General features: G+C 41.5%; 1 protein-coding gene across 1 annotated transcript; it reads right to left on the bottom strand.

The window, feature by feature from the left end:
• Window positions 1-6,084: 6,084 nt before the first annotated feature.
• On the bottom strand, window positions 6,085-13,464 carry LOC107152987 (gap junction alpha-1 protein-like). Its single transcript, XM_015498510.2, has 2 exons — window positions 13,292-13,464; window positions 6,085-7,838 (listed from the first exon to the last, which is right to left on the bottom strand). Exon 2 carries the CDS (start codon window positions 7,820-7,822, stop codon window positions 6,791-6,793), a length of 1,032 nt encoding a protein of 343 aa, XP_015353996.1. The 5' UTR covers window positions 7,823-7,838; window positions 13,292-13,464; the 3' UTR covers window positions 6,085-6,790.
• Window positions 13,465-15,212: the final 1,748 nt, after the last annotated feature.

Here is a 15,212-nt window from a genome sequence, read left to right as displayed (position 1 = left end):
TTGCGGGGGTCCCTGAACCTGATTGCTTCCCTGAAACTACTTGGCTCAGTACGGCACTGATAATGTTCCCTGAGACCTGACTGGACCGCAATGGGTCCTCCCAGTTAGTCAAATTTTTGGTCTTAAGGCTGATGCAATTAGCGTTTCCAAGGCTGAAACAAAACACTCCTGTGAGATTAACTTGAGATTGATTAAAAATGCTCTCCATGTCCCCTCTAGGAGAGGCACAGGGAGCAGACATCTCACATGAGGTAGAGAAAAGAGTGGGGAGGACACTAGAATTACTATGAACCGGCATCGGCATTGGCCAAGCCCGTGCCACTGCCCACCACTGCATTGGTGTCGTCTGTGCCATCGGCACCAGCACCAGAACCAGAGCACGTAGCAGAGTGAAGATCCTCATCACGGGATTGCTGTGGTATCTCTTGTTGCTGGTCGGTTGATGTCAAGACTCTTCTTGTCAGGCGTTCAGGGACCCACAACGGTTCCGTGCGATCCTGGGGAAAAACACATACAGATCCTCGTGCCCATGTCAGCACGGGGTCGGGGCCGTTCCATTGGCCCGTAAGAACATCCTTCCACTTAACATAGCCAATTACAGAAGGCTGAGGAGACACATGTCTATCGGCCGCAGAGCGACCATGAATATCCAAATTCAAAAAATTAATGGTAAAGAGAGCCAAGGATAGGCGTTCTTTAGGAGTGTGTTCAGCTCCTATTCCCCCTTTTTGTTTTTGTAAAGTTTCCTTTAAGGTGCGATGAGCACGCTCAACAATGCCTTGTCCTTGAGGATTGTAAGGCAGACCATGAGTAAGTTGCACTCCCATGGTAGAACAAAAGGATGTAAATTGTCTTCCAGTATAAGCAGGTCCATTATCAGTCTTAAGGGATGCAGGAGCACCCCATGCTGCCCATGCTTCTAGGCAATGAGTGATAACATTACGTGCCTTTTCTCCCGATAAAGCAGAAGCATGAATAACTCCAGAGCACGTATCAACAGAAACATGTACATACTTGAGGTTACCAAAGTCAGGTATGTGTGTCACATCCATTTGCCAGACAACCAATGGCTTCAATCCCCGTGGATTCACTCCATAAGTAGGGGGATGAAGAAATGTGACACAATGGGGACATTGTAATACTATCTGACGAGCATCCGCTCTTGAAATGGAAAAACGCCTGCGCAGCGTTAAAGCATTAACATGGAAATTCTGGTGAAATAATTTAGCCCCCTCTAAGGAGGAAGCCAAGCATATCAACTGACCTCTAGTGGCTGAGTCCGCACAGGCATTACCCTGTGATAACGGACCAGGAAGAGAGGTATGAGCCCGGATGTGCATTGGATAAAAAGGAGCAGTGCGGCTACAGATAAGCTGTTGAAGCTGATTAAAGTAAGCAGATACATTATGGACATTACTAATAGCTCCCACGGCCTCCAGGACTTTTAGTGCTTGTACCACATAGATGGAGTCCGAAATAAGATTAAAAGGAAAAGAACACTGTTTAAAAACCTCAATAACAATTTGCAGTTCCACCCATTGTGGATTTCCAGGAGCAAATTGATGCTGAACAGGGGGAGAATCATTAATTACATAAGCTCCCATTCCAGACTTGGAACCATCAGTAAAAATATTAACAGCCCCCGGAATTGGATTGGGTGAAGTTACCTTAGGGAAAATGATGGGATGTTCTTTAACAAAATGGAGTAATGGATGGGAAGGGTAATGATTATCAATATCCCCTTGAAACGAGCAACATAGAATAGCCCAGTTGTCTAGAGTAGCACACAAAACATTAAGTTGAGCTTTAGTATAGGGTATAATAAGAGAAGAAGGTGATTGTCCGAAAAATTGAATGCTTTGTTGAATCCCTTTAAGTGCTAACGCTGCAACAGCATCAGGATAGTATTCTAAGGATTTTCCTGGGGATATATGTGGGTGGATCCATAGTAAAGGCCCATCTTGCCACAGTACTCCAGTAGGCTGCCGCATAGTGGCAAGCACACATAACTGGAAAGGTTTATTACTCTGGAGCCTGTATAAAGTAGCATGTTGTATAGCATCTTCTACTGTTATAAGGGCCGCTCTAGCCTCTTTGGTGAGGCTACGAGGAGAAGCAAGATCTGGATCACCCTTAAGGGTAGCATACAAAGGCTGGAGCACACCATTAGGAATGTGTAAATATCCCCTTATCCAATTAATATCTCCCAGCAGTTTTTGAAAATCATTTAGAGTTTGGAGATCCTGAGTTCTTATGGTGATTTTTTGTGGTTTTAATTTGTCATACCCAATTATCGCTCCCAAATACTCAATAGAATTTCCCGTTTGAACCTTTTCAGGTGCAATATGTAGCCCATATTGAGCTAACAGCTTTACTAATTCTTTATAGGCCTCATTAACTGTCTGCTCTAACTTAGCTGCCAATAACACATCATCCATATAATGAATGATCTTGATGGAGGAATACTTATGTCTGAGAGGTGCGAGTGCCTTCCCCACATACATCTGGCACATCGTGGGACTATTAGCCATTCCCTGCGGCAACACTACCCACTCAAACCTTAGATCTGGTTCCTCGTGGTTACACGAGGGAAGGGTGAAGGCAAAACGCTGTGAGTCTTTAGGATGCAAAGGAATAGAAAAGAAACAGTCTTTAATGTCAATAGCAATAATATGCCAGCCCTGAGGAACAGAGGATAGCAAAGGCAGCCCTCTTTGAATGGGCCCCATAAGTTGCATTTGAGCATTAACTGCTCGTAAATCATGCAGTAGGCGCCACTTTCCTGATTTTTTCTTAATAACAAATATGGGAGTATTCCATGGAGAAGTAGAAGGTTGGATGTGACCCAAGTCAAGTTGTTCTTTGACTAGATCATGGGCTGCTGCCAATTTAACCGAGGGAAGAGGCCACTGAGGCACCCAAACAGGCTCCTCGGTGAGCCATGTTATGGGTATTTGAGCCCCAGTGGCCCCTAGGAAAAACCCAGACCAAATCTGTTAAGCTTTTGATGACCTTGCACAGGATGTCTACGCCCCTGTAGGTGTTTACCTAGTCCTAGACCTGGCCTATACCCCATATTTTGCATAATCTGTTGAGACACTGGGGAATAGTCATTACTAAGAGTGAACCCCATGTCTGTCATCAGATCACGGCCCCATAAAGAGATAGGTAAATCAAGTACATAAGGCTGAAAGGTGCCATTGTGTCCTTCTGGGTCCTTCCAAGATAGATGTCTACAGCTGATTTGAGGGGCTTGGGCATATCCAAGTCCTCTCAGGGATTGATCAGAAGTCTGCATTGGCCATCCCTTAGACCAGTCCTTAAGGGCTATGATACTACGGTCTGCTCCTGTATCCAGCAATCCCACAATAGATTTACCTTCTATGCTTAATTCCAAAGTGGGGCGATTGCTCATATCTAGTGACAAATAGGCACAATCCCCTCCAGTGGTACCAGCAGGGAAGTGATTATGTAAGCTAGGCAAAATTAGTAATTGAGCAATCCGATCCCCTGGGGAGATAGACACAATGCCCTTTGGAGCCTCCACCATAACCTTTACTGCCCCTACAGTATCAGGGCTAATGACTCCGGGAAAGACATGAAGACCTTGTAAGATAGAGGATGCACGTCCAATTAGCAAACCTACAGTGCCAGGTGGTAAAGGCCCTTTGAACTCAGTTTCCACCAATTGGACTCCCATCTTAGGTGTTAATACGAGTCTGGAGGTGGAACAGAGGTCCAATCCCGCGGCACCTGTAGTGGCTCTCCGCGTCTCATGGGATGGCGCAGAGATGGCCATGTCTCGGGTTCGGGTGTGACATTCTCCACTGCCCCATATATTTGTGGGCCCTGGGGTCGGGGGCCCCTTCGGCCGTTTTTTGGCCCAGCTGAAATAGGCTGTCCATGGATGTCCTTCACTGATCTACACTCTCTTGCCCAATGCTTCCCCTTTTTACATTTAGGACACAGCCCCGGTTGACGAAGGCCATTGGAAGGGCCACCGTGAGGGGGTCCAGTAAAATTGTCTTTTTTGGGACATTCACGTCTGAAATGACCGGGTTGACCACAATGGAAGCATATTCCGGCACCAGGACTGCCCCCTTTTGCAATCCGAAGGACAGCAGCTGCAAGACCTGCGTTAGTTAAAGGTCCTCCAATCTCTCTACACACTTTCATCCATGCTTCTATGCCCTTATTTTTATAAGGAGTGATTGCCGCTTTACATTCCTTGGTGCATTGCTCAAAGACCAATTGCTTGATAAGGGGCATGGCTCTATCAGGATCCCCAAAAATCTTTCCAGCGGCATCCACCATTCTTGCTACAAAATCTGAAAAGGGTTCTGTAGGGCCTTGTAGAATCTTGGTCAAATTACCAGACACCTCTCCTCTATTTGGAAGCGACTTCCATGCCCGAATGCAAATGTTGTTAATTTGGTCATATGCCTCAAGAGGAAATCCTGTCTGTTGATTTGCAAATCTACCCTGCCCCAAAAGCATATCCTTGTCCCAATGGGGGTGTCCCGCCGCATGGTTTTGGGCGGCCTGCTCTATTGCGCCCTCTAGCATAAATGCTCTCCAGTCCAAATATTTACCCGGGGAAACACAAGCCCGAACAAGGCTAGCCCAATCAGAGGGAGTCATGCAATATCTAGACAAATTCTCCACCTGCGTTAGCGTGAAGGCGGCATCCACCCCATAAGTGCGCACAGACTCCGCCAGGGTCTTCACAATTTTAAAATCTAAGGGTTCATGGAATCTTCCCCTATTGTCATCCTGAAAAACTGGATAAGCAAGACCCATCTCAGCGTTAACAGCCCTCCATGTTTGGGCATGGAAAGCTCGCCCCGAAACACCTCCACCATACGGCGGTGGATCCGGGGGATCGCTTTTCTTGAGCCCCTGTTTATTTCTGTTCCCTTCTCCTATAGCTAAACTCTCTAGCTGACGAGACAGCCTCCCGAGCTCTTCCTCCTCATCCTCCTCTTCCTCTGACCCACTTTCACATGGGGGTGTGCGCAGCATACTGAGATCTGGATACAATCGTCTCCTCCCCTGTTTCACTCTCCGCACACTCCCATCCTTCTGAGATATCTCACTTCCTGCCGTCTCCGATTTCTCCTCATGTAATTGCTCTAGAACTTCTTGTCCTTTTGTAAGTGCCTCCTGACATCTGCCATCTGTAAGGCAACTACGGACCATTTTCCAAAGGGGTATCACCCCACCCTCTAATATGCCCTGCTCAGAAGCAAAGTCAAGATCTTTGCCTAATTTATCCCAACTAGGTACAGTAAGGCTGCCCGAAAATGCAAACCACGGTGCAGCGATATCTACCTTCTGTAAAAATCTCTGTAAAGTACTATGTTTCACTTCCAGACCTTTAGAACGTAACAGGCCATCTAGGGCCAGAAGAAGCGGACTGGAAGGCACAGCACCCATGACACAACAACAAAAGAAGCACAAGAAACAAAAACAAAATGACACAACAAGAGAAACACAGAAAACAAAAGCGAAAGTAAAAACGAAAGTACACAATGCAGCTGCTGCCCCGCTTTGGTCGCGGATCCCACTTACTTGGGACTATTTCCCGCTTTGATCGCGGATCCCACTTACCTGGGACTACGGTGCACCCCCCTGACTGCTGAAAGTTCTGACTCCCGGTTTTCGGCACCACTTGTTGCGTTGTTGCGCGCGACTTCTTGCCCGCAAGAAAGACGCAACCCAAGAATCTTCTTTCAGCAACAGTTTTATTCAGGCCCCTGATAGTTCTTCTTCTCCCCTCGGATGCCCCTCCCAGCCTTAATAAAGCATCTCAAGCCCCAATGCAAAGCAGCCACGTGGAGCTTTCTCATAGAGTGATGAAAAGTCATGCGCCAACTCTCCCAAACAAGGAGTTGTTTGTCACAGACCACAGCGGAGCCAGCGCCATCATGTAATGGTGACCATAATTTGCATAAACGGCAGAAGCGGCTCACCACAGACATCCCAACTGTTTTAAAAATGTTTACAGAAACCATTAAAGGAATGTGAATAGTAGTTGAGGAATGAAGAAAAGTGATGGCAATGATACGATGAAAGTGGATGCAAAAAAAAAAAAAAAATATTCCTGGAAACAGCTGAGATGCAAATTCATGGCAAATGCATGGAACACCTTTTTCTGTGGGCCTTGTCTGAACTTTCAGTTGCTACCAAGAATTAAAAAAAAAAAGTAGTAGCACAAGTCCTTTGACATCTGGAGGATTGAAAGTTTACCTTCAAAGTGCAAATTTTAACAATGGAATGTTTTAGCAGGGACATAAGAACAATCTTCTGTCTTTTTCTTGTTGCAAAGAAATACAATGTTCAGGAAGTATTTATCCTGGCCAAAGCAATTTCAGTTTCTTGGTACAACAAAAAATTTAAAAAATATTTAGCCACAATGATCACCCACTCTTTCACGTACACAGAACCATTCTTAGGGGTGTATGTTGGGGAGAAAAAGCCCTTACCTATGTATCACCTAATGCAACTCTGCTTTAGAAATTAAGTTCTTTGAATTCACTACGTTAAATATCCACATGTACCTCCCTTATCCCCTCCCTCTCTACCCACCAATCCCAGACACCCCCTGATGAACCTACATATTCTAAAGTCTTTGTTGTTTTCTAAGCCTCATGACTAAGGCTGTTGAGTACCACCTCCAACTGGAACAAAATTAACACCTAGGGTGCCCTTTCTATAGCACTTTTTTCTTCTCCACAATCGAGTGAAATTTTGATGCTCAAGCCTGTATCTAGACCTTCAAGCCACTAGGCTAAGGTCGGCTGCTAGCTTGGCCGCTGGCTCTGCTTGAAGGTTCCTGGTCCACTCTGGTTGGTGGCTGTGGGTCATGTCCAGCAATGATTTCTTTAAAATTCGAGTTGTCATTGGGGAAATAAAAAGTCTGGTTGTGGGAGGTAAAGATGGTGCTTCCTGCCTGCCCCATTGGGTTTTGTTCTGTGCTATCATTAGCCTTGTTTTGTCCACTTGCTTGCTTGTTACAAATGGGGTATGAAAAATTGTTTCTGTCACCAGTAACTGCCTTTTCCACTGGAGGAGATGTAGGTGACTGGGGAGGAGTTGGTGAGCAGCATTTATTCAACTGGGAATATGTTGAGGGCCTGTCGAAGTAGAAACAGAATAGTTCAATGATATTTAAGGCAAGAGACACCAAGGACACCACCAGCATGAAGATAATGAAGATGGTTTTCTCTGTGGGGCGAGAGAGGAAGCAGTCCACTTGATGTGGGCAGGGATCTCTTCTGCAAGTGTAGACAGCACTCAAGCTGAATCCATAGATGTACCACTGGATCAGTAAAAAGGCCACCTCAAAGACACACTTGAAGAAGATACTGATGATGTAGGTGATCTTCAGATTTCCTTCCATTTTCAATTGATCATTCTCCTTAATGACACACTTGACCTCTATTTCAATATCCTTCTTCTGCATTTCTACCTTGTACTCATCAGTTTCATCAACTTGCTTGTTCGGTTTCTCTTCTTTGTGCATCACATAGATCACATGAGCCAGGTACAAAAGTGGGGGTGTGGACACAAATATGATCTGCAGGACCCAGAAGCGCACATGAGAGATTGGGAAAGACTTGTCGTAGCAGACGTTTTGACAACCAGGTTGTTGGGTGTTACAACTAAAGGCAGACTGCTCATCATTCCAAACTGACTCAATTGCTGTCTTCAGTATCAGGATTCGAAAAATGAAGAGAACAGACAACCACACCTTCCCTCCAGAATTGGAGTGGCCTTGGACCTTTTTAAGGAGTTTGCTTAAGAAACTCCAGTCAGTCATGATGCCTGGACACCTCCTGAAAAAAACCAAGAGGCAACTCAATGAGTATAATTACAAATTACCAGCTTAAGAGATGGTGTCTTTTTTTTTCAGCTGACAGCTAAATTATTACAAATTGTTTCCTTTCTAGCCTCCATCAAAAACAAAACAAAAACAAAAGCCAAGTGTAAGCTCTTCCAATCACATTTCCACTCCCAGAGTCTCATACTTATTTATTTATTTATTTTGAGATAAAGTTTGATCCGAGAAGCAACAGATTCTATGTACAAAGGCTGAACTGCAATCTTAACTTGCAGAAGATGTATTACTTGCTCAACCACCAAACTGTCAAGTGACCTGAGAAGCTGTCTGTGCTAAGTGCCTCTGCTTATTTGATTGATAAATAAGGACAGTTGTTGCCTCATAGGCTTGTGTCTGAATGCATGCCTAAGCAAAATGCTGATGTGTTTTTCAAAACATAGGTATCTAAGAACTCAGGCAAGAACACCCAGGAACACACACACATACACACACACACACACACATGCACAACCTAATCCCCAACTTTGATGCTAGGATGAATCATTTTATTCCTAATTTTACTCTGCAATGTCTCTTGATGGTACAATAAGAGAAATTAGTGCATAGTCTGTATCATGGTTATTTATACTTTTCTCTCTCCTTATGCAGTAACATCTATTTCAAGTCTGTCTTTTACCAAAAAAAAAAAAAAATGTTATGCTGAAATACACCATTTGGACAGTATCTCATTATAAACAGGAACCTACTTTCAAAAACAAAAACTAAATGTGCATGACATTTCTAGGTAAAAGTTCAATTTGGCCAGGCATTGTGGTATCGTGGTACATGCCTATAATTCCAGTGACTTGGGAGTCTGAGGCAGAAGGATCTCAAACTTGAAGCCAGCCTCAGTAACTAAGCAAAGTTCTAAAACGGGTTGGGATGTGAGATAGAGATAAAGTAACTTTGGGTTCAACCCTGAATACCAGGAAAAAAAAATCAATCTGTCAGTTTGTCTCCATACCTTATAGACTGTGAAGTGAAAAAAGAGGAAGCTGAATGGCTGTAAGATAAGCCACTTGTACAGCCAGAAGACTTATCATCCTTAAGTCAAAGCCCTTTAATACATTGCAGTGGCATTTAAATTATATAAATATCACACCTGAAATATCAGCTACTCAGGAGGCTGAGCTGGGAGGACCTCCAATTTGAAACCAGCCTGGTCAGCATAGTAAGAACCCATTTCAAAAAACAAACAAAAAAGATATAAACATAGTAGACAGTAAGACTGCACTAAAGCCAGAAAAGTTTCCATGCTTTGATATGGCCAATCTAACAAGTGCTGAAACATGTGAAAATATGACATGTGTCAGGCTACCACAGAGAAGATTGGTTAATTTTCAGCAGAGTAGTGATTGGAGGGTTTAGAAGTGAATAAAGTAGACAAATATTATTTAATAATGAAAAACAAGCAAAAGAAACACTTTCCAAGCATTCAGTAATAATGAATTGACTAGTGCAACTAAAGTAGAATTATGTAGGCTTCTTACAAATGTGTTCACTATCTGAATATAAAGGGGTTTCTCATCTGGTTTTGAACTTGAAGCCATATTCTCCTGTAAGTAAGAAGTAAATGAAATACAGGGGTGTTTTCCCCTCACCATCCAATATTACATTTCTTTCTAATTCTTGTATGTCATAGCTATGGAGATCATGAAAAAAATGAAATGGAAATCTGAAAATCTGACCCAGGGTTTCCTGGACGAAACAAAGAGGAGATGGTTGATCCATAAAGCCAAAGTGTATACCAGCTAGTAGTAGATGGGTATCTGATAATATGACAGCCCAGGGATTGGTACATAAGTGAGGAAATATAAAGTGCAAGGTGGGTGGGCAGGTTACAGAAATAATGCTTTCCCAATGATCACAAAAGAGGGAGCTTTCCTTCTACTTTTAGGAAGGGCCATTTTGTATTGTGATGTGGCAAGTCAGAGAGTGAAATTCATGTACAAAGAGTAGTCAGACAAGAACAAAGGCTTGTCAGGTCAACAAAGGGTTAAATAGCCAAGGGAAGGCTTGAAGTGAGAGGAGTAATTTAGTCTTGATGGTCAGTTTTATGTGAGAGAATGCAAAAGAAAAAGCCTACAATTTAGCAGAAAATACTAGACTGGGAGTGAAGAAGTACAGGCCACGAGGGTCAAACAAACACAACAGAATTTTTGGAGCCATATCAAGACAGTTTCTATGTGATGATGTGTAAATTGGCTCCAATTCGGTTTGTAAAGAATTACAATATTTTGCCAGTGTCATCTGCTTTTGTTCAGATATTCTAATTGTTGGGGGGAAAATAACAAAAACAATTAAGTGTAAAATGATAAGCTGTTTGCAAACAACACATTCGTAGAACAATAGATCTCAAGGCAAACTAACATTGTTAGAAATACAGCTGGGCACAACAGAAGTTTTCATTTTAGTCAGTGTCTCATCCTTATTCAAAATAAAATGATTGTGTAGATGCCTGTGGCAGTTTACTCTTGAGTTTTTCACATTCTATGGAAAATGAAATTTGACTTTCACATAATTCTGAGATTCCACAATGCTACAGTGTGTGAACTGGTTCATGGGGTAGTTGTTCCTTTAAAATACACCAGCAATTTAACTGCAAAATTGTCTTTTCCTTAAACACCAGACATTGGTCATTTGTATTAATGAGTTATAGTTTTTCATTTGAATAAGATACGAATTATTCAATTGGACACATTGTATTCTGTAACATGTAGACACCTGTCATTACCAGTATCATAGAAACCATCTAATATTTCATGTGATGGTTCATCTTGCAACTGCCAAGGAGGTAACAAAAACAGCAAGCTTTTTAATGGTAGCTGTTCACTTGGCCAGGAACCAAGTATTCTTATAACTAATTCCATCCCCTAACCCTGGTTTAATATTTTAATTTTTCCAAGTCTTAGTTGAAACATTAATGTTCTTTCATTATAAGGGAAAAGTATGCTTATGTTTACAGAAGCCCTGGCACTGGCATATTGCAAGAATATTCACCAGGAGGCACACCATTCCTTATTTCATTCAGGAGTCTGGACAGCTGAACATATCCTATATATTCATGCCTATACCTCTGCGTTCCTATGATGCACTTTTATTTGTAGATCATGATCTAAGGGGTTGTGTACAGTTCTCATTAGGTCTTTTTTTGCGAGATGGAAATCTTACTAAAGTTTCCAGGCTACTCTTGATTTTGTGATTCTGCCTCAGCTTCAGGTATAGTTGAGTTGGGTTTACAGGTGTGGCCACCACTCATAGCTAGTAGTAGCAAATCTTGACAGCAGCTGGATAACACCATGCCTTCTGTATGCCATGTTAAGTCACATTTTCATTTGCTCTTTATGGCCCCCTAGACCAGCTGCTCAAAACTACAGTCACCCAGTGTGACCTCCCTAAGGACCTTGTCCCTTCACAGTGGTTTCTGAACTGCATGACAATCATTTGGCACATAACATTCCTGGCCCTCACCAGTTGGATGAAGCTAGACTTCTGGAGGGTGGGGCCTGGGATTTTAGCTTTTAATTTTTTGTTATTTTTTTGGACAAATGTCCCAAGTGATTCTGAAGTAAGATTATAGAGAAGCAAAGAGTGCTTACCTGCATTTTATTTTATGTTTTTCCTATTCAAAATATTTAAGAGTGAGGGAACTTTTAGAGAAGCAGAACAGACAGTGCATCTAACAATTCAAAGGGGTTGAGCACTAATATTAGTTGTTCTCTGGGCAGTGGGTACTAAAGTTACTGTTGGCACCAGGGCTCCTTGTCATTCCCTGCACCTTCATCTGCCACTCGCTGAAAGCGCAGTGATTCAATCTCTTTAATCCAAAGGAAATTTCTTAAAAATAAAGAAATCCTTAGCAAGAAGAGTGAAGCAGGTGGCATCACTATACCAGAACTTAAACTATACTATAGAGCAATAGTAACAAAAACAGCATTGTATTGGCACCAAAACAGACTGGTAGACCAATGGTACAAAATAGAGGACACAGAGACTAATCCACACAATTACAGTTATCTTATATTAGACAAAGTCACCAAAAACATACATCGGAGAAAAGATAGCTTCTTTAACAAATGGTGCAGGGAAAACTGGAAATCCACATGCAACAAAATGAAATTAATCCCACATCTCTCACCATGTAAAAAACTCAAATCAAAGTGTATCTAGGACCTAAGAATTAAACCAGAGATCCTGTATCTAATAGAAGAAAAAGTAGGGCCAAATGTTCATCATATCAGATTAGACCCCTATTTCCTTAATAAGACTCCTATAGTGCAAGAATTAAAATCAAGAATCAATAAATGGGATGGATTCAAACTAAAATGCTTCTCAGCAAAAGAAACAATAAGTGAGGTGAATAGAAATTCTACAACTTGGGAGCAAATATTTACCACTTGAAAATCAGATAGAGCACGAATCTCTAAGGTATATAAAGAACTCAAAAAGCTAAACAATCAAAAAAAAAAATAACCCAATCAATAAATGGGCCAAGAACCTGAACAGACAATTCTCAGAAGGTGATAAACAATCAATCAACAAATAAATTTAAAAAGTTCATTATCTCTATCAATTAGAGAAAAGCAAATCAAAAGTACTCCTTCCTTTCTTCCTTCCTTTCTTTCTTCTTTTCTTCCATCTAGGGGTTGGAGCCTGGGACACTTTATCACTTAGCTTTATCCCCACTTTTTAAAATTTTTGAGATAGGGTCCTACTAGGTTGCTGAGGGTGGCCTCAGACTTAAGATCCTCCTGCCTCAGCCTCCAGAGCCATTGGGATTGTAGGCATGGGCTTCTGCAACCAGATTTATGTGTTTCTAATATATTAAAATCAAAATTTTTAAGCCTGAAACCCTCCAAGTTAAACTCTCCTAATGCTTTTCTTTTAGCTTTGATATTAAGGGCCCCTTGTCTCTGGTAGTAGTAAATGTTTCTCTGACTATCTCTCTCCACTTACACCACAGCAGCTATTCCCTTTGATTATATTCATATGTACACACAATTAATATAATCCATATTCAACCCATCAAATAGGCTCTATCTTCCAAAGGTAACTACACTATGACCTATTCCTTCAACCATTTTTTAAAAAATCTTTGCTTGTAGTCCAATCCCAGCCATAACAACCTCTTTTCAGTTTTCATGTCACTACCTTGGTCACTGTGATTGCCCATCTATTCTTAAACAGTTAATGAAAACATTTACCTTTTGCATTAGCAATAGAAACTTTTGAAACAACTAAAAATATAAACTCCCTACATTGAATTTTAGCATTGACTATAGATAGTCACAAGCTCATTTCATTTCAAAACATAAATCAAATTTACATTTTAGACACTTAAAAACTATAGAAAGTTTTACTAGGAGAAAAAGAAACTAATAGGTAAAGTGGTTTTTTTCTTTAACTTACTCTTTCACTTAAAGAAGTGAAGTAGGCACTCCAAGTGATTGAACTCCGTGGAGGATGAAGTAAAATGAAAAGGCAAGTTCAGGCACTCAGACCTGGCTATTTAAAGTTTAAAAGTCTGCTGCTCTTTGGTACTTTCCTCATGCCTTCCCCCCCCCAATGAAAGAAAAGTGCTGATACCTTGTAAAAGCTTTTTTCTAATTTGGAGCACAGAGCTTTTAAAAAGTTTCAAGCCACTGACTCAACTAGGAGGAGGGACTAGAAGGAAGGGGAGGGGAAGAAGAAAAGGCGGGAGGAGGCTGGAGAAGAAGCTGGTGAACGTGAGGCAAGAGGAGACAAAGAGGAGTAGCCAGGTCAGGATCAAGTCCTGGCTTAAATTTGCTGACCAGAAAAAAATAAAATTGCATTAGAGACATGAATGTAGCTCTTGGAGTTACTCCTTACAGATAAAAACTGCTGATTTTAGTAATTGTTTCACCCAAAGACCTACCACACTTTCTAAAATAAAATTATAGTAAATAAAAGTTGGGGGAGAAGAGTATAGACAGTGCAAACTTTTTTAATGTTGACCAAGGTGTGTGAAGTTTGAGGTGGGTGTGAGTGTCTTATGTGATGCTCTAATTCCTTTCCTCTTAAGTAGGGACAATTAACAAAGGGAATGGTGGAGATGAGACAGAGATTTCACAAACAAAAAGTGGTATGTCTATCCACAATCCATCCCTCAATTTATTGACTTCTTTGCATTTTTACCTTTTCCATAGTGTTTTATATATATGAACTAAATATATATGTATGTGGATACGTGTGTGTGTGTCTGTGTGGGATGGGGAGTTGTACTGACTATGAGATCTTTTTTTTTTTTTTTTTTGAGAGAGAATTTTTTAATATTTATCTTTTAGTTTTGGGTGGACGCAACATCTTTATTTTATTTTTATGTGGTGCGGAGGATCTAACCCAGCGCCCCTCACCCCACCCACCTCAACCACAGCATGCCAGGCAAGCGCGCTACCGCTTGAGCAATATCCCCAGCACATGAAATATTGATATATGACCTCTACGTGATCTCCAGGGAAATGAAAATGTATATCTCACGCCCGTTCATGCCAACTCACTGAAATTTCAATCTGTAGTGAGATGTTGGAATTTTTTTTTTTAAAATAAGATACAGGCTATAGTTGCCTCATAAGTTGAGTCATCATTAAGTGGGTCCCAGATATATTCAACCTTCCTAAGATCACCTTCCCTCACAGCCCACTGGAGAGTTTTCAGCCTGATGGCAGCAGAGCTGAACGTGTAATGACTCTGTGCTTCTGCATCACTTCCAGGGCTCTCTCTCTTCAGGTCCCTGTATTGGAGTTTATAATGGCCTGAGTCAGGTGGCGTCATTCTGAGTGGGCAGCTCCTCTGAGGGCTCCCCAGATGCCATAGAAGAGGGCTGTGGTGGGACGATTCCCCATAAATAGGCTTCAGTGATGCTCCTGAGGTGGGGCAGAGGAATCTCTTGGCCATTGTTCTCTGGAAACAAAGCAAACTCATTCAGCCTTCATATTACTAAACCTTTCCCACTAATTGAAATACCAGAAAAAAAGGATAGCATACACTACATGGTAAATAACTTTTCCTAAACATACTTTCACTGAAATAAAAAAATAAGATTTTTTCTGAAATGTTGTAGTTTTAAGACATAAGTTGCCCTCTCGTTTTTTTGATAATCTTAATTCCAAGGATATGTTTTTCTTTAAGGAAGGAAAAAATGAAATTATAGAAGTAGAATTTGTAATCTGATTTTCAAGTCTTCAGGCTCATCAACCCATAAGTGTTGTTTTAGTCTTGTATTTATATTGTTCTTTCATTCAAATAAGTCTGTTGTTTGTCTTAATGAAAAATTATTTCATGCAATTGAAAACACACATGAGGAGAAGGA

This window comes from Marmota marmota, unplaced genomic scaffold (genome assembly GCF_001458135.2).
Source record: "Marmota marmota marmota unplaced genomic scaffold, marMar, whole genome shotgun sequence".
Lineage (NCBI taxonomy): Eukaryota > Metazoa > Chordata > Mammalia > Rodentia > Sciuridae > Marmota > Marmota marmota.
The sequence above is the reverse complement of the archived record's forward strand: the minus strand, read 5'-3'. Positions and strand labels throughout refer to the sequence as shown.